Consider the following 24,238-nt stretch of genomic DNA (forward strand, 5'->3'; position numbering starts at 1 on the left):
CACGTAGGTATTTTTTTCCAACATAGATTTAGTAGTATCCTGTACTAAAGCTGTTCATAATGGTAAGGCACGTGTGGTTGAGATTTACTAGTCAATTACTGTAGCTGAGGATTCAATAGGTGCTGCTGCTGACTTCACAGAAACAAAAGATTGCATGGGCTGGTTTAAAGCATGTGTAGGCACAGGAATTCCTATTTGGGTAAAACTGAGAAACAGCTGCTTTACTTAAATGAAACTTAATGTTCTAGCAAACAAAGTGACAAAAAGATTGAGCCTGGTACCTTGAAACAATTTATCGAAATTTGTATACCTCACCCTCCTGTTTCATTGACATTCATTTGCACCTTGACTGTGTGCATAATTCTTGCCCTGAGGACTACATCAGTTGTTTCCTGCCTTTTTTTTCAGTCCATTTACACAGGACTCCAAGAAATGGTAATTCCAACTGTCTTTATGCACTGTTGCTCACCTTAACTACTGTAACCTCTCCAGTGAGAATCCTTTGTATATCATACTTTTTTGTATCTTATGTATCACCTTGTACAAGACTAATGCAAAAAGAATTTAGCTGTATCTAGTGTTTTCATGGTGAGGTAGAAGTTAGAAATAGTTACAGGTCTGAAATACTTAGAGCCACTCTTTGCTTGTAAATAACAACCTGTGTTTTAGATTTATGCTCTTTGTTCATTGGGAAAGTAGTTTAAGTTCTTTGAAATCTGCAGTTATTTGGTACATGGGTCCTAAGTCACTTTGAGAGCATTCTATCTGCAACATAAACACAAATAATAAAAAATATAGCATTTTAATTTTATCCTTAAGTTTTCTGGAAGTGTCTTAACTTACTGTGAGGTACTAATATATTATTTTCTTAAAATATTAGTAATGGATTGTTAGAAGATTGTCTTACAGGTGTTGCTGTATAAAAAAGCTTCATCTAGCTTTTTTTCCTCTTCTTAATCAGGTGATGCACTTTTGAATGCACAGATTAACAGTTCTAAACCTGCAAAGGGGGAGTCATCAGTTCCACAAGGTAAAAAGTTTTTATTATTGAGCATCCTAAGTAACTAGAGAAGTATTTTACAGAAGTGAAAACAGCAGCTGTCGGTGCAGGATTTTGAGTTACTGACGTGCAAATTTACTGTACATCTGGCTCTTTTGGCTATGCAAATATTATACTTCTAAGTTGCAGTTATTTCTTAAGAAATTGAAAACAGTCTCTGTTATGTGTAGAAATACAATTCAGTATTTTAAATTTTCTCGTAGATTACCTATTATAAAAATCTTTATGTACAGAACAGTAACATTTATTTTTAAGCTCTGCTGAAAATTTTTTTATGCTAACTTTTCAGACTTACTCACTTATTTGTGTTGATGAATTATTTTCTTAGAGAAACCCTGGTAGAGATAACTGCAGAGAGCTCACAAGTCCTGATTATTGTTTACACTTGTATCAGGTTGAATATATAAGTTACTCAGTTCTTTACGTTCTCCTTTGAGATGCATAAATACATTAGTTTTGAAAGTTGTTACATGTAAATACATGTTTATAAAAAGAATATACTTGACATATGTCATACACAAAACTTAAAATATTTGACTAGTAAATCTTAACAGTTTTCTAATAACAGATACTGCTATAATAATACTTGAAGTGAATTAGTTTGACATAATGAAATCAAGATGATTGTTACTTACATATAGCCAACATTAGCTGTGTTGCTTTAATCAAAAATAACTAGTATAAATAAGCAAGTCAACAAATGAGTTATTAAAAGCACACAGATCCAGAAAGTGAATTCCTTTCTGCTTGTTTTTGAAAGCTTTACTTCACACACAAATTTCCTGTACCGTGGCACAGAAGGAGGGTGCTGTATTCTTCAGAGATGCCTAATGGGAGGACAGGAGAAAATAATCAAGTTTCAGTAAGGGGAAGGTCATGAGGAAAAAAGCTTTTCATGACAGAGTTCAAAGCATCTCTGGACAATCAGTCTTTATGGTTTCCAGAACTTCAGTAATGTAGTATAATTTTGAAGTTAGCTGTGCATTGAACAAAAGGTGGGACTAGGTGACTTTGAGAGATCCTTTTCAATCTTCAGTTTTTGATTTAGCGAGAACTGGCTGGTCATTTAGAAGTTAAAGTTTTTGACAAGAGAGTAGTATAATATACAGAGAATAATCAAGCTCCTGCTTCAGGACCTCAGCTGCCTTTTTGCAAAGTTGCAAAAAGGTTTTTCTAGCAGCTGCAGTTTGGTTTCTGTCTCTTCAGTATTCTTTTGTTGCCTTTCCCTAAGACTTCATATTACACTAGGAGGACATTGACTGACAGGAGCAATGCTAGTGCTGTAGAGAAAGGGCAGTGGTTTTTGTACAGCAGTGGTGACCTTGCAGATGTCTGTGTTTGGGATTGATTTTTCTGAGAAAATGTAGGCATATCTCACCTAATTAATTCTATGTCAGTGAGGCCAGCTTGAATTGGGCATGTTGATGCTGCCTGAGTTAAAAGCTCATTTGAAAAATAAAATATTTGGGCTGTGTTTTTTGTTGGCATGATACTGACTTGTGCATAAGGGTTTGGCTTACTGTTTAAGCGTTACACTTGTAATATGCAAATATTTCTTAATTGCTTGTAGAAGAACATTTCTTCCGTTTTTTCCACTGCATATGTAAAAAGATAAAGGGGATTTGATATACAAAGCACTTTGAAAAAGGTTTGTGATACATAGGAAGGGAGGCTGGATGCACTAGCCCTTATGTTTTATAGGGACATAAATTTTAAAAATTCCATGATAATCTTTGTCTCAGTGTACTGCTGACTTCTCAAAGAACACATTAAACTTGCAGTGGCTGGTAATTTCTCATGAGGGTAACATGTAACAGAGATTCTTGCAGTGTTGTGTTCTTTTACCTTAGTGAAACATAAAATATGTTACTTACAAATAGAGTGTTACTATGATTTCTATCTCTCACTGTGAGGGACTCTATGGTCAGTATATCATCTATGCTCTTTGTAAATCCTGTGTAGTGTTTGGGAAGTATTTTCTAATACTCAGTAATTTTGTCTACATCCTGCTTGGAGAACTGCTGCATGCAGTTATGAAACAGAAAATAGTCTCCATTTAGTGCATGGGTTTTTCCACAAGTCATCCCCATACCCTCTAAGAGAAATTAGCTGACAGTGTTGAAAGTATCCTCCCCACCCTTTTTCTAATCTAGAGACACCAGTTCACCAACACCAGGTTCAAGCCCTATAAGGAAAGGGATGAGCAAAGAGAGTGAGGTTGGTGCTGTTTTTTCCTCCCTCTTCAAGTTAGTAGACAGATGGTGCATATCATCTGAACTGGAAAATCAGCTGAGACAGAGCAGCAGTCCTGTCTGTATCACACTTGTGTAGCAAAGCTGTTGTTCATTCGGGGGTTTTTATTAAGTGAATGTGCATATAAGTGATATTTTAATTCTTCGTCCAGTTGTTATTTTAAATAATCCTTTTATTATTGTTGTATTTAAGTTTCTCCGGGATTGAGTGAAAGCCACACAGTAAATGGAGGAAGCTGGAATGAGAAGTCTGTAAAAATCTCCTCACAGATTGGTGTAGGGGAGGAGAAATGGACATCTGTTCCTTCAACTGCAGCTGGGAAGAGGAAGACTGAGACATTGGCTTGGGGCCAGGACACTGGAGATGCTAATGGAAATGGAAAGGACTGGGGTGTAAGCCTGGTAGGCAGGCCCTGGAAAGAGCGTTCTTTGTTCACTCCTATTGGTAAGCTGTTTCCAAGAACTTGCTTCATACAAGCAATTTTACATAAATTTATTTTTAATAATTTTTAAATAATTTAAATAATTTTTAAAAATTTTAGTAGTGGGTCTCTGAAATATTTTTATGTTTATATATTAAAAACATCTTGATGTGGTCTAGTGAAATGTTAACTGAACAATTTCTGTTCACTGTAAGTTCTGATGGCTTAGCATCTTTGTTTCTGTGTACAGTTAAACTGGGTTTTTGAGTTTGTCTGACAAAGATTTTTTTCTGTGAAGGAATGTAGTGTTGTATATCACTTTCATAAAATTCTGAAGATGATTACTAACCCATTTTGAAGCATAATTTCTTTTAAATTATGCCTTAAAAGCCAGGTTGGATTCTGTTGATCCAATATGATAAATCAATTGTGTATGGTTTTGGCAGGTGTTTTTTAGGCCCCAGGCATAAACATTGTTTAACTCTTGTGACACTTAGTGTTACACTGTTTTTCTCATAAGAAACTGGTTTTTTAGCACTCAGTACAATTTTCTGCCTTTTTTTCTTGTGCTGTCCATAGTAATAATGGAGAAGAGATTTCTTAATTTCTCTCTGGGCAATACTCATCAACTTATTAGTAAATGCTGTAACATGGCCCTTCCCACTGTTCAGTCTGAGTATCCTCATGTCTTCTGGTAGGCAGTGTTCCTTTGTCATCAGCAGTGTTACCTCAGTCTTGTCAAGTAGCCTCCAGCAGCTGAGCCCCATCCAGCCACTCGCTCACTGTCTCACCAGCATGGGAGATATTGGAAGGAGAAAAGCTGGAAAACTCCAGTGTTGATATAAGGACAGTTTAATAGGGAAAGCAAAACCTGTTCATACAAAGAAAGCAAGGAAATAATTCTCTACTTCCCATGGGCTGGTGAGTGTTCAGCCAACACTAGGAGAGCAGCGCTTCATCACATGTAATGGTGACTTGTGAAGACAAACACCATAACTGCAGATGTCCTTCCCTTCCTCCTTCTTCCCCCGACTATACACTGAGCATAATGCCACATGGTAGGGAATATTCCTTTGGCCAGTTGGGGTCACTTGTCCAGGCTGTGTCTCTTCCTACTTCTTGTTGGGAAAACTGCAGCTCTAGCTGCCTTGCTGCCAGTGATGCAGGAAGTGGGAAAGACCTGGGCTCTGTGTGAGCACTGCTCAGCAACATCTCTGTATTACCAGTCCTGTTTTCAGCACAAATCCAAAACACAGCCCTACCCCAGCCATAATCTGCAGAAGTCTAGGCCTTCTTTTATTTCTCTGGCATATTTTGAAATTAAGTTCCTGAGGCTAGATTTTATATACCCTTGGAAGCCTTACCATTGCCAAGTAGAAGTGAAGGGCTTTTTTTGTATGTTCTGGCTAGATGAGTTGTGCTGTGTATTCTAACAAGGCATTTTGTAGTGACTGACCAACATTTTGTTGGTTTTGTTACTGTTAGTTTTTTTACATCATGTCTACCAAGCTGATTTGCTTCTGGTAAAATGAATAATTTTGTCGGGAAGGAGAGCAGTGAAAGACTTTCATGCTGACCTCACTAATGCTTTCAACGCTGTCTCTCATGGTGTGAGAGACAAACTAGAACAGGTGTAAAACTGATCAGGCCCAAGGTAATGGTCAGTAAGTCCTACTCTCCCTGGAGGCTGGACAAGGAGAGTGTCACAAGGCTGTACTTAGAACTGTCCTGTTTATCATCTTTGTAAGTGAGCTGGAGGAGGCAACCATGTCATTCACATCCAGTTTCCAGATTATATCAAACTTGAATGTGGGGGCAGGAGTCAGTTGAAACAGTCCAGGTCAGGGATCCCATCCAGAAAGACCTAAATCTGATGGGAGTAATGGGCCAACAGGAACCCAAAGAAGTTCAGTGAGGACAAATGTCAAGTGCTGAATCTGGTTGGAAGCAATCCTGGCTGGATATTGACTGCCTGGACTGCAGCTTTGTGGATAAGGGGTCTTGGTGGGCACCAAGGTAGACATGAGCCAGCTGTAGATCCTAGTAGCAAAGAAAACAAACAATATGCTGGGATGCATTAAACAGGAATCAGTAAATTGGAGGTTAGTGGCTGTCTACTTTTTGGACAACATCTGGAATGCCTATCCAGTTTTTAGCCACTTCTCCCCCAATTAAGTAAATGTAACTCTAAATAAAAGCCACTAGTAGTTTTTACTAGCCATTTCTGCTTCTTTTCTGCCTTATATGTAACAGTCTAGTATGTCTTTGTTTTTAAGCAGTATCTCCTATTCATCAAAAATTGTTCTGAATTTTATTCCCTTCTTTAACATATATATATATAAAATATACTCCAAGCTGTGTTCCATCTACATGTACTTTTCAAAACTTAGTGATAGCAGTAATGGGAGGAATAATATTATGGGGCTCAAAAGACAATTGACTTCTCTTTTGTGAGAAGCTTATATTTGGAAAAGGCTGTAGAGGGAAGATGGTCTTGGAAGGCTTGAAAATTGTTTCAAGCTGTATGTTGATAAAGTCACATCTCTGTCAGCACTAATTAATATTCTCAGTTAGGTGAAGTGCCATCATGGCTGGACTAGCCAGTGTTTTTCTGATCCAAGTCATAATTAAATAACTAAATTTTCAACATTGCCAGCAGTATGTGATGCTCTTTTTATTTTTTTTTCTCCCCTTTCCCACAGCTGCTTGGAATGTGGATGCAAGGCTTAATACCTCTGAACAGAATTCTACTTCTTTCTCCTCATTTGGATTAACTCCTGGAGTTTCTGGTATGTGTGCCTTTCAAAAGATTTTTCCACTCTCTTCTACTCCACCAGTGGAATAGAGTTTGCCAAGTGATACTAATATGCATTTTCTCATATTTCTTTGAAAATAGTACCGCAAAGAGGCAGAAGACACTTAAAAAGCTATTTTCTTGTGCTGAAATTATGCAGTAAAGTAACTGTATTAAATTGATAATCAAAAGCTAGATCAGTCACAATATTAGTAAGAAGGTTGGAACTACAGGGGGTTGGAATGAGGTGATCTTTGTATGTTCTAACCCAAATAATTCTATGATTCTGTGATATTTTTATTAGCCGCCTTGTTTGTGTGTTAACTCTAAATAATGGGCATAAGTGCTTTCGCAGCATTGCAATATCTCAAGTTAGAGATCTGAAGATTTCTTTCTAGGAAAGCCCATTTGCCCCAGTCTGTGGGGTGGTTTGTTATTTGATGATTGGGTTTTTCCCCATGAAGGAACTAAATCACTACTTTGAAAATACGTTCCATAGGCAGGATTTGAAGTCTTGAGTCTTTTCTCTGTATGACAAATAGAAATACTGAAGCTGTGGGGTTTTCTTTTGTGAAGGGTTGTGTGCTCAGAGTACAAACCTGTCTTCATGATAAATCTTGTGTGTTAAACAACTAACCTAAGTCCTACAATGATCTATTATGCAATAAAGGGATCATAGGTCAGGTTTTTTGCTCTTGCTTGCTTTCACCATGAGCTTGGCATGGCAGTTTTCCTTCGGAAGTAGCTGGCCGAGTGCTTATGTACTTAGGCTACATTTGCTCATATTGCTGTTTACAGGCTTTTAACTGTTGAACTTAGGCTCAGTGTCCAGCATCTTAATTGTACAGAGAATTTTAATTTAAAAAAAATCCCAAGCAGACACCTGAAACCAAGTTCAGTCTCTAAGCTAAAACTTATGACAGTTTATTAAATAAAGTAGGATGGCACACTGAGCTAAGATTCATCTACAATACCACCATTTCAACTTCAAGAGAAATAATTTTCTGTGGTGCACCTTAGCCGACAATGTTGTAATGCAAAATGACCACAAAAGAAATGAGAACATGTCCATATTTCTGTCATCTGAGGTATCTTTTGCAGAGGTATATGTAAAATAGAGACCCACATTCTATTCAAACTGAATTTCAGAAGTTTCATCATACAGTAAAATATTAATTTGTTTAATTCTTACAATTAGGTTTTGTTTGTTTTACTTTTTTGTGAAATTTTTTTGTTTGCTGTTTATTTTTCTGAAAACAGTTATGTTAGATGTGTAACACCTTCTGTTATCATGACTGGTATTGGCCTTACTGTTGTTCATCCTGCTGCTTTTATGTTCTTGAAACCTTTTTTTAAATGAGGTGGATTCTTAGTAATGTATAATTTGTTTGATCTAAATGTAATTAATGAGGTTTCTTTCTAGTGATCTTTTCTTTTAAGCTTTTTCCTGTAAGAGATCTTATTGATAGAGGGGTAACAATTTTATTACCCATAAAATTTCTTTGTGTTTTTCAGTTTGAGGAGACTGCTCTTACTCACTGTTCTTATCTTTTTGAGTTCTTCTCATGACTTTGTCTTCCTTCTTCAGCTTCCTTGTTTTTCTGAATATACCTTATGCAAGACCCTACTAGTTCTCCTGTCTTCTGCAGTCCTTAAAATATGGCATTTTTCTTTGAGCCTTTTGTTTTCCTTTCCTACTTTGATTGGACTTCCTTCCCCAAGAAAACTTCAGGAAGCTTGTTAACTTACAAGTACAATTTTATTTATTCCCTTTCAGGTTCCAACAGTGAATCAGTTTCTCAGGCTGGTACTTCTGATTTTCAGTGGGATTTAAGTCATGCTCAACCCCCTGTTGATGATGAATGGTCTGGGTTAAGTATGTTCCTCTAAAATGTTCATTAACAAAATGCTAATTACTGTGAAGTGTAGTTATTTATATTAGCTACTTGCATTATACAGTGGTGGGTATCTGAGGAAAAACCTGAAATACTTGAATTCTGTAAGCTAATAGACAGTTTGAAGGAATTAAAAATAAGTATTTTAATAAATTCTGATAGGAAATGGTTAGTTTTTAGGAAAAATACTTGGATATTCAAACTCGGAAGTGAGAGAGCTCATGAATTTTAAGGTAGAAAAATCTTTGTAATGAAACAGTCTTGCTGCAAGTGATAAGAAAAATCTATTGCAAGTCTGCAAAATATATATTTAATAGGTAGAATTTGAGTCAGTTCATTTTTACATGGTTGTACCTTACTGGAAAGTTAAGGCAACATCAGACTCTTGTATTTAATCTAACTTGCTTTCTCATTTAGTAAACATTAGGAAGTTCTTACATATATAGGAAGCATATGCAGGGTAGAAATAACTGAAATTACTTGGGAGTTGTACTTAAGTTGGTGTTTACTCCCCACTTTGTCCTCCCTGTTAATAAAAAAGTGTAGTGCATCTCATTAGGTGTTGACCTGAAGAATTGTTCCAGAAGTTGACAGAAGCAGCCTTGCATGTTGTCTTCTAAGAACAACTTATTGCAGTTAAATAACTGGTAAAGTGGAATAGATTGATGAAGTCCTTGACCACCATGTTGGCATGATTGCTCTGTTAGCAGATAATTTTGAAACTTACCTTTTGTGTTTTATCTAGTTTGAGGATAAGGAAAGCACATTTCAGTTAATCATTTGAAAGTAATCAGTTTTATGTTTTATCAAAAGCATAACTTTTGATTCACATATCTGAGCATAGAATGTTTATGGCTCAAGCTTCTGTTAATAGAATTTTGTCATAGTTGTCAACTAAGTGTACACTGACAGAAGTGGGCAAATGCAAGTTTAGCCCTAAGCGATACACAGATACAGCCTGCTGCTTTATTGGGATAAGAAAACTAACTCTATGTAGTTTTTATTGTTACTAAGAATGGATTTCTTTTCTTAAGCAACTACTGAGAGGGCAGTAGGTAAACTAAAAAGTGTTGAGTAGTATTTTTCAAATCAGTAAATTTTAGCATCTGAAGTAGGTGTCATTGAGATAATATTTTTATTAGGAAAATTTCTAACTATTCTAAATGTTCTAACTAATCTTAATATCTCTTAATTGTATTTTTGGCTTCATAATGGTTGTGAATAAATTTAATTAGATTTATTACTGCTTTTTATTTTGACTTTAAATTGTTTAAATTGAATGCTGCCATAGTTGGCAAACCAAATTTGCTTGTTCTTCAATTTGGTATAGACTGGGGGGGAAGAAATATTTGTGGTGTTAATGTGAATGTGAAATGAAAATGCAATCTTTTACAAAGTGTTCTAAAATCCACTTGCTGCAACTTTCTGCTAAACAGACAGTCTAAGGCTTAGTTCTTCCCTTCTGATATTTTTAGTTTTTTATGCAACTCACTCTTTAAAACTATCATTCCATCAAAATAACAAAATAGAGTATGGACTTAAGGGTGTTTGGAAAAAAAAAGATTATTAAAAGTGGCAAAGTTATGACTTGAATCAGTAACATTTACAGTTTCAGATATATCACTTGTAAAGGAATCTTACTAATGCAAGATTGATCAGTGTTACAGTTCATCCTAATTTTTTCACCAGATAGAAAGAAAATACAGAGAACAGCTTAAGACAGATAACAACTCTTAATTTGTTCCTCTTCACATAGTTTAGAAAAAGTCTCAAAGCTACTGCATCTAGCTAGCTGCTGCTGTGATTAGGCTCTGTAAAATCACTGTCATGCTCATTACTTCAAAAAGTCCTCCATTTATCAATAAAGTCTTTACCATTTTTTCAGAAAGATGGGAAATTACCATTTATATCTTGATATCAAGAAGTGGATGTATGTGTAGGGGTTTTTTTTATTTTTAAACTGGAAATGAGCATGTGTAGAGTAAGGCAATATTCCTGAAAAAATCTTTTAATCTTTGTAGATGGACTTTCTTCAGCTGATCCAAGCTCTGATTGGAATGCACCAGCAGAAGAGTGGGGAAACTGGGTAGATGAAGAAAAAGTTACTTCTGTTCCTCAGCGTGAAGAGAGATCTGATACTCAGAAGGTAAAAGGTGGTGTTTTCTCCTTAGCTCCAGGACTTTGGCCTTACCACTGCCATTTCTCAAAGTAACTAAAAGAGTATACTAAAGTAATCTCTCATCACAGTTACACTGATAAGAGTAGCATGACTGTGTTTGCTCTGTACACAGAGAAGGAAAACACTGAATGTTATTGAGAAGAGAAAAATCAGTTAGCTCTGTCTTAAACCTTTCTGTCTTGCCATAATTATAAGGACTACGTTATCAGTATAGACTTGGAGGCTTTAGATCTGTTTTTATAAATACTTCTTGACAATATTCAGTATGAAAAACAGCATTTCTGTGCCACTAGTGCCTGGTGGTCTGCTGCCTTTTCCATTCCCAGCTCCTCTACCTGTATTACCAGATAGCATGTAAAGAATGTGGTCTTTCTAGAATGAACTAAATAGATAAGACTGTGTTCATTTCCACTTGTATATGCAATTCCTTACAGCTATTGATTTATGTTTAGTCTATACAGGGTATGTTTTATTGTCATTTAAATGCTAAATACCTTCTGTTCCCATATGAAGATTTCAGATAATGAAAGAGAAAAAGCAGAGCCAATTCTTCAGAGTTCTACAAGTGGCAAATCCAAGAAAAAGAAGAAGAAAAAGAAGAAGCAGGGTGAAGAAGCTAACTCTCCTGCACAGGTAAAATCTTAATGGTTTAAAAGGAATTAATTAAATTGAAAATTAAATTGCAAGGATTTCACAAAATTGCCTTATCTTTGGCTATCAGCATCTTGAACAAAAATTATTTTTGGGAAATTAATTTCTTTATGGGATTGGATTATCTACAGTTGTTTCTCAGGAGTTAAAGTAATTCTTATTTTACTAATATTTCCTTAATTTGTTGTATTCACAAGTTGAACGTGGGATAATTTGTAATTTTGCTGGATTTATGAAAAACAAAGTACATGGGGAAAGTATTTCCTGTCAAATCCTGAATTACTTATTTTCTGTCAAATCTGGATTCTGTACTGTAGGGATGCTTCCAGGTAGAAGTATCCTCTGCATGGGAAGCCTTTTCCTCATGTCCTTTGAAAGAGGACACCTGCTTTGGTGAATGTAGCTAGTTAGGAGAATGAAAGAAATAGAAGTTTTCTCTTAAGGTGTCTTCAAGTCCAGTTGTGTGAGAATATAATGGCTTTCTGAAGTACTGTTTTAATTTGATTTCTGTGAAAAGGTAAGTGCCAATGCTTCAAGCTCAGTTGGTGGAGCTACTCTATGAGTCAGATTTCAGTGAGGGAAAAAATATTTTCAAACTGAGGATGGCTGGAGTTTTCTGTGTTACTTAAATAGCTTTTGAAGAATTGCATTGAAACAGATTTGTAAAAATAGGAAAAGCAGATTGCACTTCACGTGGCAATTGAATCATGTTTGAATAGATGAAGCAAGTACTTTGCTAAAGGGAGAAAGCTTTTAATAGCTAATGATCAGAATGCATCCCGCTTGTGTTTTATTGTGACAGCCATTCATAGTTTACATTCTTTGCAGTTACAGAATGACCAATGTTCAGTGGAATCTGACTAGATTAGACTGAATTAGAGAGGGAAAGCAAAAACTTCAGTCATACTTGCTTTGGATTAGCTTTTATGGTTATCACATATTCGGTTTATTAAAAGTTGTAAAACATTAAATTCCTGTTACAGGAAATTTTATTTTCAAGTTGTCTGTGTGGAGGTTGAGCTTGTGTTGATTTCCCTTGTTTCTTTTGAGGCAAATGGAGTCTGGAGCACTAGGGCTGAAGCTTTTTTTTAATTGAAATTTATTCTGGACTCGGCTATGACTCTAAGTATAAGTCAAGATTAATAAGTTGTGGTTAACAGGTGTTTGTGAGTGTCCTACATTAATCTTAAGGTCAGTGAGGGTATTCTGAATTTTTTCCCATTGTTTGTGAGCCGTCTTTTAAATTATATATGTCAAGTAGAGCCCTACTTTCTACATGAACATAATCAGATTTGTTATTTTACTCATGGTTCTCCAACCATTCCAATTTTGTTGCTTTTTCTTTCAGTCCATCAGTCTGTGAAGTCATCAGTTTATAGATAAGAACTTATCTGTATTAAATTTTTATGTAGAATTGGAAGCTTTTCTTGATAGGAGCAGACTGAACTGCTCACAGAAGCTACCCTTGTTATAACAGTTTGGTGATTTAACTTGCCAGTCCTACTTCAAACTGGTTTAAAATTTGTGTACTTATTGTGTCCTCTAAAAAATGGAACATGTTCATTTAAACACCTTCATCTTTCTCACTGATTATACTTAAATGTTCACACTCATTTCTTGACTTCAGTGTTTGTTAAGGCAATAGAAGCCAATTGAAAAGCTTGGAGTAAGCCAATATGTGTTCCTTCCTGTCAGGAATCAGACTTAGGCTGTGACTGCATTTTCATTAGGAAGTAAGTGAAGGAACAGTTTAAACTCAGAGACCTCTTCACAACCACAGGATGGATTCTTCTAGTGCCACTAACAAGTGTAACTACTCTAATTCCACATTTAAAATTAAACCTTTCCACTTTAGAATATCTAAGGAGTAAAGGTTGAGACTCTTGGATACTTTGGATATATTTCCAACTTCTGTACTGAGGTTTACTTCACATGCATTATGGTAAACTAAACTGCATTGCAAAAATATTAAAGCATCATAAGGATAGAAAACTATATAGCTTGCATTTAAAACTTGTAACAAAGCACAGAACCAAGAGCAGTCAAGTGTCATTGTGATACTTTTGCAAAATTTGTAAATTCATTTAATTTCACACTCTTGTAATTTAACAGGAGTGAAGTTCAGTTCGTTCTGAGATTGGGGTTTTTGTTAGTATGCATGAAGCATCCTGCTTTATTGGATTCTATGGGTATTTCTTTATTGGATTCTATGGATATGTCTTTATTGGTTTCTCTGGGTATTTCTTTATTATGTTGTTCTATACATTTTGAGTCCTAGCATAGGCTAGTATGAGCCCACTGCTTCAGTTATTCTTTTTCATAGATTTTCTGAGTTATAGAAGCTGATTATGGCCACAAAAGTCATTCACAGGGGAGAAGAGTCAGAACTTGACTGCAAACACAGACTCTTCTTTTTTCCCCTCCCACTCCCCTTTTTGTAGGATGCTGAAGAACTGGATAGAGAAGCTGGAGAGCAATTTCAGGCGGATACCTCAAAAGTTCAAGCACAGCAGGAAAGAGCATTTTCTTTGAAGACCATAAGTACTAGTGAAACAGCTAAGGTAGGGATGCAAAATTTGATTTATGTTACGATTTGATTTGGAATTGCTCAAGTAATTTGACAGGTTAATTTGTGTAGGTAAGATCACGGTAGGAAATCTGTTTTCAGGCTGTGTGTGTATGAATATAAAGGGAATTGAACAGTTGAATTTTAGGTAGAGGTCAGTTATGAGTTTTCAGAAGTATGTCTACTCTGTAAAGCAGTATCTTCCAAATCAGTAGTCACTTTCCTTACTGGCGGGTTATTTTCTTGTTTGAATATTCAAGCAATGTTAAAAACTTGGAAATGTAGAAACCTAAGAACTAATAGGTCTGAGCACAACACTAGGGGCATATGCTACTGTTATGTTGCAACACAATGAAGTGTTACTACTATCTTAATATATTCTGACTTAAAGGCAGTCTAAAATTGATGTTTGATAGCTGTACTGAGCTTAATGGCTGAATAAGAAAAGGTTTTATTTGAACCAATTCACAGACTATTTGCTTCAGCTCACAGTTGAAACATACTCTAGGCAATACAAACTCTCTTTCAATCTTTCTCCAAACAGCAGCTTTCTTAGGTACTGCTACCAGACAAAGGAAGGTATAAAATATTTAATATTTCTAGTGGCTTTGATTTTTGTTTTTTATTTCCATAAAGAGTGAACAACACTAGTGACACAGCAGTTTGGTACCGGAGAGTATAGATCAGAATACTGAGATTTAATTTTTAATTGTTAAGCATTAGTTTCATGATAATAATGCGATCTTAAGAGTCAATGAAAACATGAGAATGAAATCTTTTACAAGGGACTGCAAGTCACCAAATAAAAAGTACAGAAATACTTTTTTGGTTGAAAATGTCTTGAAAAGCACATTCAGACATACTTAAGGCTTATCAAAGTAGGGCTTTACTACAATTATTTACTACAGCTGATTAATTTAGATCAGTTCAACCTTTAATCAAGGTTGGCAACAGCTGCCTCTTCTATCCTGACTAGTGTATTATTTGGTTTTGTGTTGGCTTTTTTGAAGCTGTATTTGAAAAGACAATCTGCCTGTGTATGCAGGCTCCTGGAAGTGCAAGTTTTTGTTTTATTTTAGAAGCTTTAGTTGAAAATGTGTAGACAGAAAACTTGGGTTGTGACATCAAGGTGGCAGGTTTTTGACTTCTAGAAAAAGGCATAATAGTGCATCCTGGAAGACTATAGATTCTGCTGTTCAGAAATCGAAATTTATTTGAAAAATATCTGCAGTTAATTTTCTTTTCTCACAAGCAAGCTGTCAGCACTGCCAGAATACAAGCCCACTTTCACCAGTTTCAGTAGATTTTGCTCAGTGCTTTACTGTTTATAATCACACCCAACTTCCTAGGTGATATGATGCCATCAGCATCTCATGTAGACCTACACTACACTCTTTTTGAGGGCCTTGGGCTTCTGTTACTCTTGAATCTTAAATTCAGTCTGTTCATGTATGTGTCTATGTATAGCTATGTAAGTGGTAAGAACTGTGAAGCAAGACATGTTCTGTATTAAACTTCAGTGTGGGGGCAAAGAACAAACAAAATTATTGCTGATATTCTCTGATACAGAGAATAGTCGATAAAGGACAACCTGTGGATTGTTGTCTCTGACAGTGCCGATGGTCTGTCAGTCTTTATCAAGTCTCCCTGACATCAGTTTTGGCTTCACTGTGATTTCACACATGCAAAGATGCCTTCCAATATTGTTTGACTTGGCTGTTGTAAAAAGTTTTAGAAACTATGGCTGATGTGTGGAACGAATGACTTAAGTTTCCAAGGTAGGTAGTTTAGTCTTAAGCAAATGCTCCAAAACTCAAGAATGAAATACAGGGAAAAACAAACAGTACAAACAAGTTGTTATTCAGTATATCCTCATAAACATCAGAAACAGCTGAATGTTGAACCTTGTGTTTCGCATCACGGCATCTGGTGATGGCATTTCCCCATGCTGTACATTGGGCTGCATTGAAAGCTTTGCATTTTACTTGCAGGCACAAGTTTTAAATGAAGAGAGATACTTGGAAAAATAAATAACAGTTTGACAAGTCACTACTTCATTATTGAATCATAGAATTATGCACATAACTATTTATATTATTTAATAGGTTTTATTTGTTGTTTCAGGCCTCCTTTCTGAACTAGCAGAGAATATATCTAGCAAAGAGTAGTATCCATTTTTTCATGTCTTCATCACTACCCACTTTCCTGTATTCAAAAATTTGGACAGAACTATTTGGAAAAATTTCCACATAGTGCTGTGTGTGTTTGTATCATTACATTTGCTGTAATACTGCACTCTGTAACACTCAAGATGCAACATGTTTCTTAGTCAGCCTGAGGCAGCTGAGCTATTAAAATCTTATTTGAGTTGCTTTACCTGCTGGTCAAGTGTGACTGTCCTGACAAAACTGTGATGCCAAATCTGAATTGATTACCTTGCACTAGAAGCTTTATGTCCTCCTTTTGTTTTAGAAATCACAGTTTAAGTTCATTTATTTATGTAACTGATGATTGCTAACTATTAGACAACATTAGAATTGGCTAAGCTTGGAATTCCTGTAGGGTGGGAGTTCATTTTATCAGCATGGTTGAAAAAATTTGAGATGACTAATTTTTCAGTAAATTGAGATAAATGCTGCAATTATAGATATTAAAAAAAAATTTAGTTGATGTGTAAGAGCACAGCAAACTACTCATGAAAGGTTAGAGAGCTGCTATCCTTTAAATTCATGTGTTGGGTTTTTTTTCAATTAAAGCTGTTTAATTTCTTGCTTAGTATGATAAGATTAAAAATAAATTTGTATCTTTTTTGCTCTCTTGAATGTTCTGACTGAATTTTTGAGATGCTTACATTATAGTGATGGAAGCAGTAAAAAACTGGTGACTGTGACATATTATCTATACATCTGCATCCAGGGATGTAGACTTCATTATTGGGTTTTCATAGTTCCAGGTCTTGGCTGTTGTGACACAACTACAGCTATGATTTCTTAATAGCATCTTAAAGTTTGGGGTTTATTGCTTGGCAAGATGCTGTGGTCTAATACATTCTGCTTTGAAGCCTTCTGTCATTTGGTGACTTGGTGTGGGATCTTATGTTTATGTTCTGACTTTCCTATTGGAATGTCAGAATGGGTTTTTTTCGTTGTTTTGCTGTAATTTTAATTACAATAAGTGCTACACGCTACGGTACAGTTACATTTTGTCTCTGTAGTGGGAACCTTCAATATCAACTAGATAATTGAAAAACACTACAAGTACCTTTTACTTGGCAGTTATTTCTGCAATAAGTTCCAGTGAAATACTTGCTGACTGCTTTTGCCAATATTTGTTATTCTATAAGCATACAGAGTGTTTTGAGCAGTTTGTAGGAATGACTGGAGATATGATTTGTTTTGAGTTTATCTATTCGGTCCTATTTAACTTGCCTGCTTACCTTGCAACGAAAGGCATATGTGTCACTGTTTCACATCACTGTTGAATATTCTAGAATCCTTTTAGGGTCTTGATTTATGGATTGGTCTCCCTTTCTTTGCATGTGCTGTATTTTAAGAATTAGTGTCGTTTATCTTTGCTTGTATGCAATTAAAAATGTTGGCACTAGATGGCAGTCACAGTACTGCAGCCTCAAAAAGTTTTAAGGCTTTTAATATTGGCTTAATTTTTCAATGCCATCTTCTGAGCAGCTGCTAAGTATACTGCTGAAATAACACCATTTAAGAGTGTTTGCTTTTGTATTACTTAAAAACTTATGGAAACTCTTATTTTTGTTTCTCAAATAGTCTGAGGAGGCTCCTTCGCTTGCTGTTTCTACTGAGCCATCTGTAATTGTATCAGAGAGCAATTCTGACAAGATCGCTTCCCAAGTGCCACAGATGCTGCAAGAGACAGATGTTTCTAGTCCCAATATTAAGCAAAACAGTGTGCCTCCTCCACAGAGTAAGTATCTCTCAGTGCACTTTGTCTGAAGTTAGGATGTACTTTTTCCCCATAGGGTATAGTCAGAATGCTTTGCCCTGGGGTTTGAGTTTAAAGTGCCATATCCGATCATTGTGTCTTATTTATACATCTTGCCGGGTTTTTTTACTTCCTTGAAGTTAACAGCACATTGATATTTTTGTTTTCATTGTGATGAAAAATTGGCTTCATATGCTTGGATGGCTGAAAATGTCTGTTGGGCTTAAATGTCCAGTCCTTAACAGACATTTGGATGTACTCATCACCACTGGGACTGGAGCTCCGTGCTGTGACTAAGGAGTTCTGCCAACATTGTTTAAAAGGGCTGCTAGCAAGTCTTCAGTGGAAAACAGATGGTTACTAACATTGCAGTTGACAGAATAGTTAGCTACCAGAAATTTGGGAAAAATACAAATAATTCAATTTTCAGCCTACTGAGGTCTTTTGATTTCTCAATTTAGCTGATTAGCATTTTTTCCCATATGCTTCCATGTAATCATAGAGGGAAACAGTTGCTTGTTTGGGAGTAGAAAGGTATTGGGTGGAGATTTTTTGTAGTCTAACAGTAGATAGATCTGGCTAAATTGCTGCAGGTATATTGTTTTTTGAAAATACACTATGCCCAGAAACGTCAACTGTACCCTCTGTTGTACTTGAGAAAAGTGTTTGTACTCAAAAGCATTTGAAATACTTACACAGTACAACAGGAAATTTAGAAGGGAAGTGAGGATGTGGAAGGTACTGATTTGTTAAAAAAATATGGATATTGATCTAGTATCTATATCCAGTTGTGATGGACAAATCCTCTCTAACAGTTTAAAGTTAGAAAGTGTATGTTTATTGTGACTGCCCATGGATAGCTCCCAAATACACACTGCAATTTACAGATGATTCAGAGTCCTTTTATCTATACAAGTATTGAATACCCAAAATATAAATACGTACTCATAACTGTGGTAGATCCCATTCCCCGCTTCGAATGGTAACTCGTTCAAAAGCTATTAAACATGTGTAGTTTGTTCCTTGAAATAGGTCAGTGGTCCCCTTCCTGGGGAGGGGTCCCAAAATGAGGAACTAAGTGAAGTCTTCCTCATACGGACCTTTCTACTTTTTCAATGCAAATATGACAGATGAACCCTTGGTAGAACTCCCATTCCCTGTCTTCAATTGGTTTCAAAACAGAGGAGGCCCACAATTGTCTTATGTTCCTAAAAGCTATTTATCAGTTTCTATATTCTTCATTATAAACCCAGCTAACCAAACACTGTGTTGACAAGCAATCAGTTATTAGTTAACTACTAACTCTTAACTTCATCAAGGCCTACCCATTTATTTTAATCAACTCCAGTAAAGCTTATCTCTAACTTATCTTAGCTCCTCTAAAATGTCTAAATTCCTTAAAATTTGTCTCAGTAGTGCTTGAAAAAAAAATGTTTTGATTCAGGTTCTTTAATAAAATTAATAAATACTGACAATCCATAACAAGTTGCTGGCTAAGTATTGAAGTACTAAATGAGTTTTTAATGACTGCAGAAGAATCATGATGACTTTATAATTATAGTCTCATTTGTAGCCATGATATTATGAAAAATCCTTTGCTGGGATTTTTCCTCTCCTGAGAAGCTGAGGAGCCTCAGGAGAGAAATGTAAACAATTCCTATCTGCTGCTGTGGAATGCAGCAGGTGCATCTGTGATTGGATCATATGGATTGTTTTCCATTGATGACCAATCACAGCCACCTGTGCCAAGGCTGTGAGCAGTCACAGGATTTTGTTATTCTGTTCTGTTCTTTTTGTAGCCTTCTGATCTCTCTGTTCTTTAGTATAGTCTTAATGTAGCATTTTAATATAATAGTTAACATAATAAATCAGCCTTCTGAAATGGAGTCAAGCCTCGTGTCTCCACACACGGAGAGTTCGCCTCAACACTCATTCAGCTGCATTAATTGGCGTCTTGGCTTTGAACACATGAAACAATGGAATATTTCAAGTCAATGTATCACCTTAGAACTTTTTGTTCTGGTTCTAAAATATGAAATCTTTTGTGATTGATTCGTGCTTCAGCAATTGAAAGAACATCCCTTAGGTTCAGTATGTACAATACTAAACTTTTTTACCACTTTTGTCAGTCAGCATGTTTTAAGGCAATCTGTTTAAGAATGAACGTAGTGCTTCTGTATTGGATTATGGATTCCATGTAACCACATCTTTACATAGTTCAATACCTTTAAAAACTAATCATATGTGGTGGTTAAGAGCAGTGTAATCTGGTAAAAGTGAGCATTTAATGTCAATTAAATGTGTGTTATTTCTAGGCCAGAAAATAACAATGACTCTACTGTAAATAATACATCTGCAAAATGAATGGCCTTTGATGTTTATCACTGAGTATTTGTGGGGTAAAAAAGTAGGATGAAATTGGCAAGCATTGTTTTAGATTTTATTCTAGAATTAATTTTATTTTAGAAATAATTTTAGAAATTATTTTCATTTGAAGCAGATGAATAAAACTTCTAGTTGTTTGATCTGAATCACTTTGTAATAATACAATGTGTATTATCCAGGTTTTTTAAAAGCCAATTCTGTGTAAATGTTCTCAGTCTTAACACTGTAATTATGTTTTGGTTTTTTAGCAAAGTCTGAAGAAAGCTGGGAATCTCCCAAACAAGTGAAAAAGAAGAAAAAAGCAAGAAGGGAAACGTGAACTTACTAAGATGGACATGTGTTGCTGAATATTGTCATGAAGATTATGCTGTTTATGCAATAATTTGTGAACATGTACAGAATTTTATATAAATTTCAAACAATTTTTAAAAACAGAACTGCTGTGAACACAAACATCTTTAAAAAGGAATCAAATGAAAGTAACTTTATGATATAACAAACAGAACATGCTACATTTGAAAGACATTCTGAAGAGTCTGTTTTTCCAACTTTTGGAGAGAGATCTTAATTTAAAAAAAACTGGTTTTACAACACAGTGCCCTGTTTACAACAGATTATACTCTCATCTACAGCTGCGGATAAAAGATTAATTTCAAGGAAGGGTTTTCTGTAAAAATAATCGTCTGTACAATAATGGGTGTTTCTTGCCTCTCTTATGAGTGATGCATTAGAAGCACAGAATGTCAACCAGTTGAATTTGTTTCATGCCTAAATCAAAGTGCTTTGATTCAATACATAATCTGCCATATCTTTACAGTAAGTTGGTTAGCAAGTCTGCTAGCTATAGCAGGAATCTCAAGTGCAAATCATTAACCATTTGTACAGTCAGACCTTCATGGTTTATTATATGAAGTTAACACAATAAAACTGCTTTGGGTTAAAAGTTTGAGAATGTGATTTGAAACTTGAGTATGGTTCATGAAGTTATTTTTTATAATGTCTATTACCTTACTTGAATTATTGAAGATAACAGTATATTTTTAAGAATGCAGTAATGTGCATAAAATTGGTTATCTTTTTCATTCCCTACAGTTCTTGGTTGATTCAGGATCTCATCTAAAAACTATTCTTTCAGCTTCTAAACTCATGAAATGAACTGAAAGCAAATTTTTCCTTCTCCTAATACCTGCTGACTTAGCATACCCAATTCTGTTGTCTATATTACTAAAACTCTGAAGAAATCAAAGTGAATTTTTTGCTCACAAATTATTTGGATTTCAAAGATCTGTTGGAGAACTGGAGTAGCTTCAGACAGCTTTAATTGACATTGTCAAAAACAGTTATCAGGAACACATTTTTTTACTGCCTTAACCTGTAGTATGTAGAATGTGTCTAGACTTCTGGACAGGAGTTAGTGTTTTTATATAAAAATAAAATTAAAATTATGCAAGTGAAACAGTTATAAAATAAAGACCATTTCCCGCTTGAAACTGTTAATTAAAATGGCATTGAAGATGTGTTGTCATTTTCAGGCACTGTAATGAGGTGGTATTAAAGTGGAGATGTGTTTCTGTCTGTGAGGTACGTGCTCAGCCATGTACACTGTAAATAGCCTTTACAAAAATTGGTTTGCTAAGGATGGTATTTAACATCACCTGGTAAGTTCAGTTAAAGAGTCAGGATTCTTTTCAAATGATTGACTTCTGGTTTTGTGGCACAAACAGAATTGTTAACAGCTGTAACACGTGGTACTGATCAATGATCTTGTGTTCTTACTGTACTCAACTGCAGTCTGACAGTATTGCAAGGCAAGAGCAGATAATGCAGCAAGCTGGGTTTAATTGTACTGAAAATGCACCTGCTAATGGAGAGCTTTCCTAATAAATGGATACTAACTTGCACAGGTATTAACTCCTGTATATCAGGAATGTGACACTCTAAATTGATCTAAATTGTTGTTAAAATAAATTGAGCATATTGATGGTATTGATTTATTTACTGGGAGGGAGTAATGTTTAAGAATGGTATTTGTCATGATTCATGTGAAATAAATTTAGAACTGAAGTACAGCTTTTCAAGGAGTATCTTAAAGTAAACATGAAAAATAGGATATTATGAAATCATGCAGAGTCCTTTGCATGTAAATAATGTTATAATTTTACTTGACTTCATAGTAAAGGTTAAAAAATACCCTTTGAATTCAGGTTTTTAATGTATGTCTGAAATCTGTTTCCAATCTGTATGTTATGCTACGAGCCTCTTTTATAGAAAATACAAAGATTTTATGTAATGGAAGAAACTGCCCCCAAGGACTTTCACTGCATAAATTCTTTTTTTTTCTCTTGAAAATAAAATCGGTGATATTTCTGGGTTAGTCAAATAGCTTGTCATTGTGGAAAAAGAAACAAACTAGCTAACACATAGGAACCCTGCTAACTAACTGCTACTGCTAAGCGGGGTCATATAAATACCTAGCCTTCCTTTCAAAACGTTGTTACCTATTTAGCAGCACCTCTTACTGTTTTCTTAATATGCAGTTTCAATGTCTTAGAAAGCAAAACTTGCTTTATTTGACATTCATTGAAGAGGTAGTAACTCTATATCATATTGTCTATAAATAGAAACTTGGTTATCTATGTGCTGTCATGTTTCTATGATTCAAGCAGTGGTTAGTCTTAATGATACACTGAATCCAGACTTTGGTACTTGGATAGAGCAAAAAATCACCATTTTAAAGAATCTCTTTTTTTCTTTTTTCTTTGGGTTTTTTTCCTTCTGTTGTTGTTGAATGCATGGAATGGTTTCATAAATCCAATATGTTGTTTTTTTCTAAATACTCTGGAATTATTTGTATGTGTAATTTAAACTTGTGATGATGTGTAATTGGATAGCCATGGCATATTTTTATTTCCTTTGTGGGGAGGGGAAGGTGTACAGAATTCATATGTGCTTGTTACAAAGGTAACTGTGCATTGGTTTGGAAGGGGGTGAAAATTGTATTTCTGATGCCCTTTTAGAAGTCTAAAGAAAAAAGTGCAAGTGAAGAGCACTACTTTAATATTTACTAAGAAAGAATGTACATATTAAAAGCATTTCAAAATTTATAGAAATATTGCTAGTACTGTTGTGTTGTAACTGAATTATAGCTCACTTGAAACTACCCTATTAATAGTTCCTAGCCATGGGACTGTCCTGTGAATAAGGCTTTTGTAAAGTGCAGATGTCCAAGTACATGCTTTAAGCACACTTCCATCTATTAGTTGTGCCTTTAACTCAACTAGACTGCCAGTCAAGATTTCAGTTGTTAAAAATTGCAGGTCCCTCACAGACACTCACACCTGTGAGCCTACTCCTGGTGACCACTGAGTAAAAATGAGCACTTCTGCTTTTTCAGACCAGTACTACAAGATTTCTTCATTGTTCTGCTGTAACTGGAAGGAGACAAAGCCTGAAAAATTTAATTGCTTCTTAAAATACTCTGCTAAAAATATTTTACTGTTAAAATTCTGAGTGAATTACTTCATTTAAGAACAAAGAGCATCAGCCAAATGAATTTGGGGCAGAAGGAGCAGGAAGGGCTGCGTGACTGATAGTTCTTAACTTGAAAAGAATGTGGCAATGCAATGAATTTTGCTCACTGTGGGACTAACAGAACTGCTGTTAGTTTGGATGGATGCTGGGAGCAAGGTGGGATGATTTCTGTTTCTTCATGGGTGGGGGGTGGGAATTATTGTTGGTTGTGTTCTGTATCATGTTATTAATGATTCATGGGTTGTTCCTGTTGAAATTTAGTTGCATTACAAAAATTGTCTGATTTCCGTAGTGGGTCCTTCAGTTGAGGAAACTATTGAGCTTCTGCTCTTTTCATTTCTGGCTATTTCTACCAAGCTGAAGGTTTCTGGTTCACTGAAAATTGTTTTTTTAACTGAAACTGTGACGTCTTTAATATTGGTGTATTCTGAAAAGTGCATTTGAAATTCTTAACATGAAACTCATGGTTTCAGGAATTCATACAATACTCTTTAAAAAAACATGCTTAGGAACATCTGCAATTATAAAACACATTTGCTGTCTTAC

At 35.4% G+C, this 24,238-nt stretch overlaps 1 protein-coding gene across 2 annotated transcripts in view; it reads left to right on the plus strand.

Moving 5' to 3' along the window:
- MTDH (metadherin) overlaps positions 1-23,265 on the plus strand; it is a 35,212-nt gene extending 11,947 nt beyond the window's left edge. Inside the window, exons 5-13 of one of the 2 annotated variants that reach the window (XM_041412689.1) lie at positions 962-1,030; positions 3,506-3,757; positions 6,437-6,523; positions 8,306-8,404; positions 10,445-10,569; positions 11,116-11,235; positions 13,695-13,814; positions 17,602-17,758; positions 20,410-23,265. In XM_041412689.1, coding sequence (XP_041268623.1) covers positions 962-1,030; positions 3,506-3,757; positions 6,437-6,523; positions 8,306-8,404; positions 10,445-10,569; positions 11,116-11,235; positions 13,695-13,814; positions 17,602-17,758; positions 20,410-20,480 — 1,100 coding nt within the window. In that variant the 3' untranslated portion in view covers positions 20,481-23,265. The remainder of the gene's footprint in view (positions 1-961; positions 1,031-3,505; positions 3,758-6,436; positions 6,524-8,305; positions 8,405-10,444; positions 10,570-11,115; positions 11,236-13,694; positions 13,815-17,601; positions 17,759-20,409) is intronic. The other variant, XM_041412690.1, reaches the window with a different exon arrangement.
- Positions 23,266-24,238: the final 973 nt, after the last annotated feature.

The sequence above is a fragment of the Onychostruthus taczanowskii genome, unplaced genomic scaffold, assembly GCF_017590055.1.
Source record: "Onychostruthus taczanowskii isolate IOZ18803 unplaced genomic scaffold, ASM1759005v1 scaffold4, whole genome shotgun sequence".
Taxonomy (NCBI): domain Eukaryota; kingdom Metazoa; phylum Chordata; class Aves; order Passeriformes; family Passeridae; genus Onychostruthus; species Onychostruthus taczanowskii.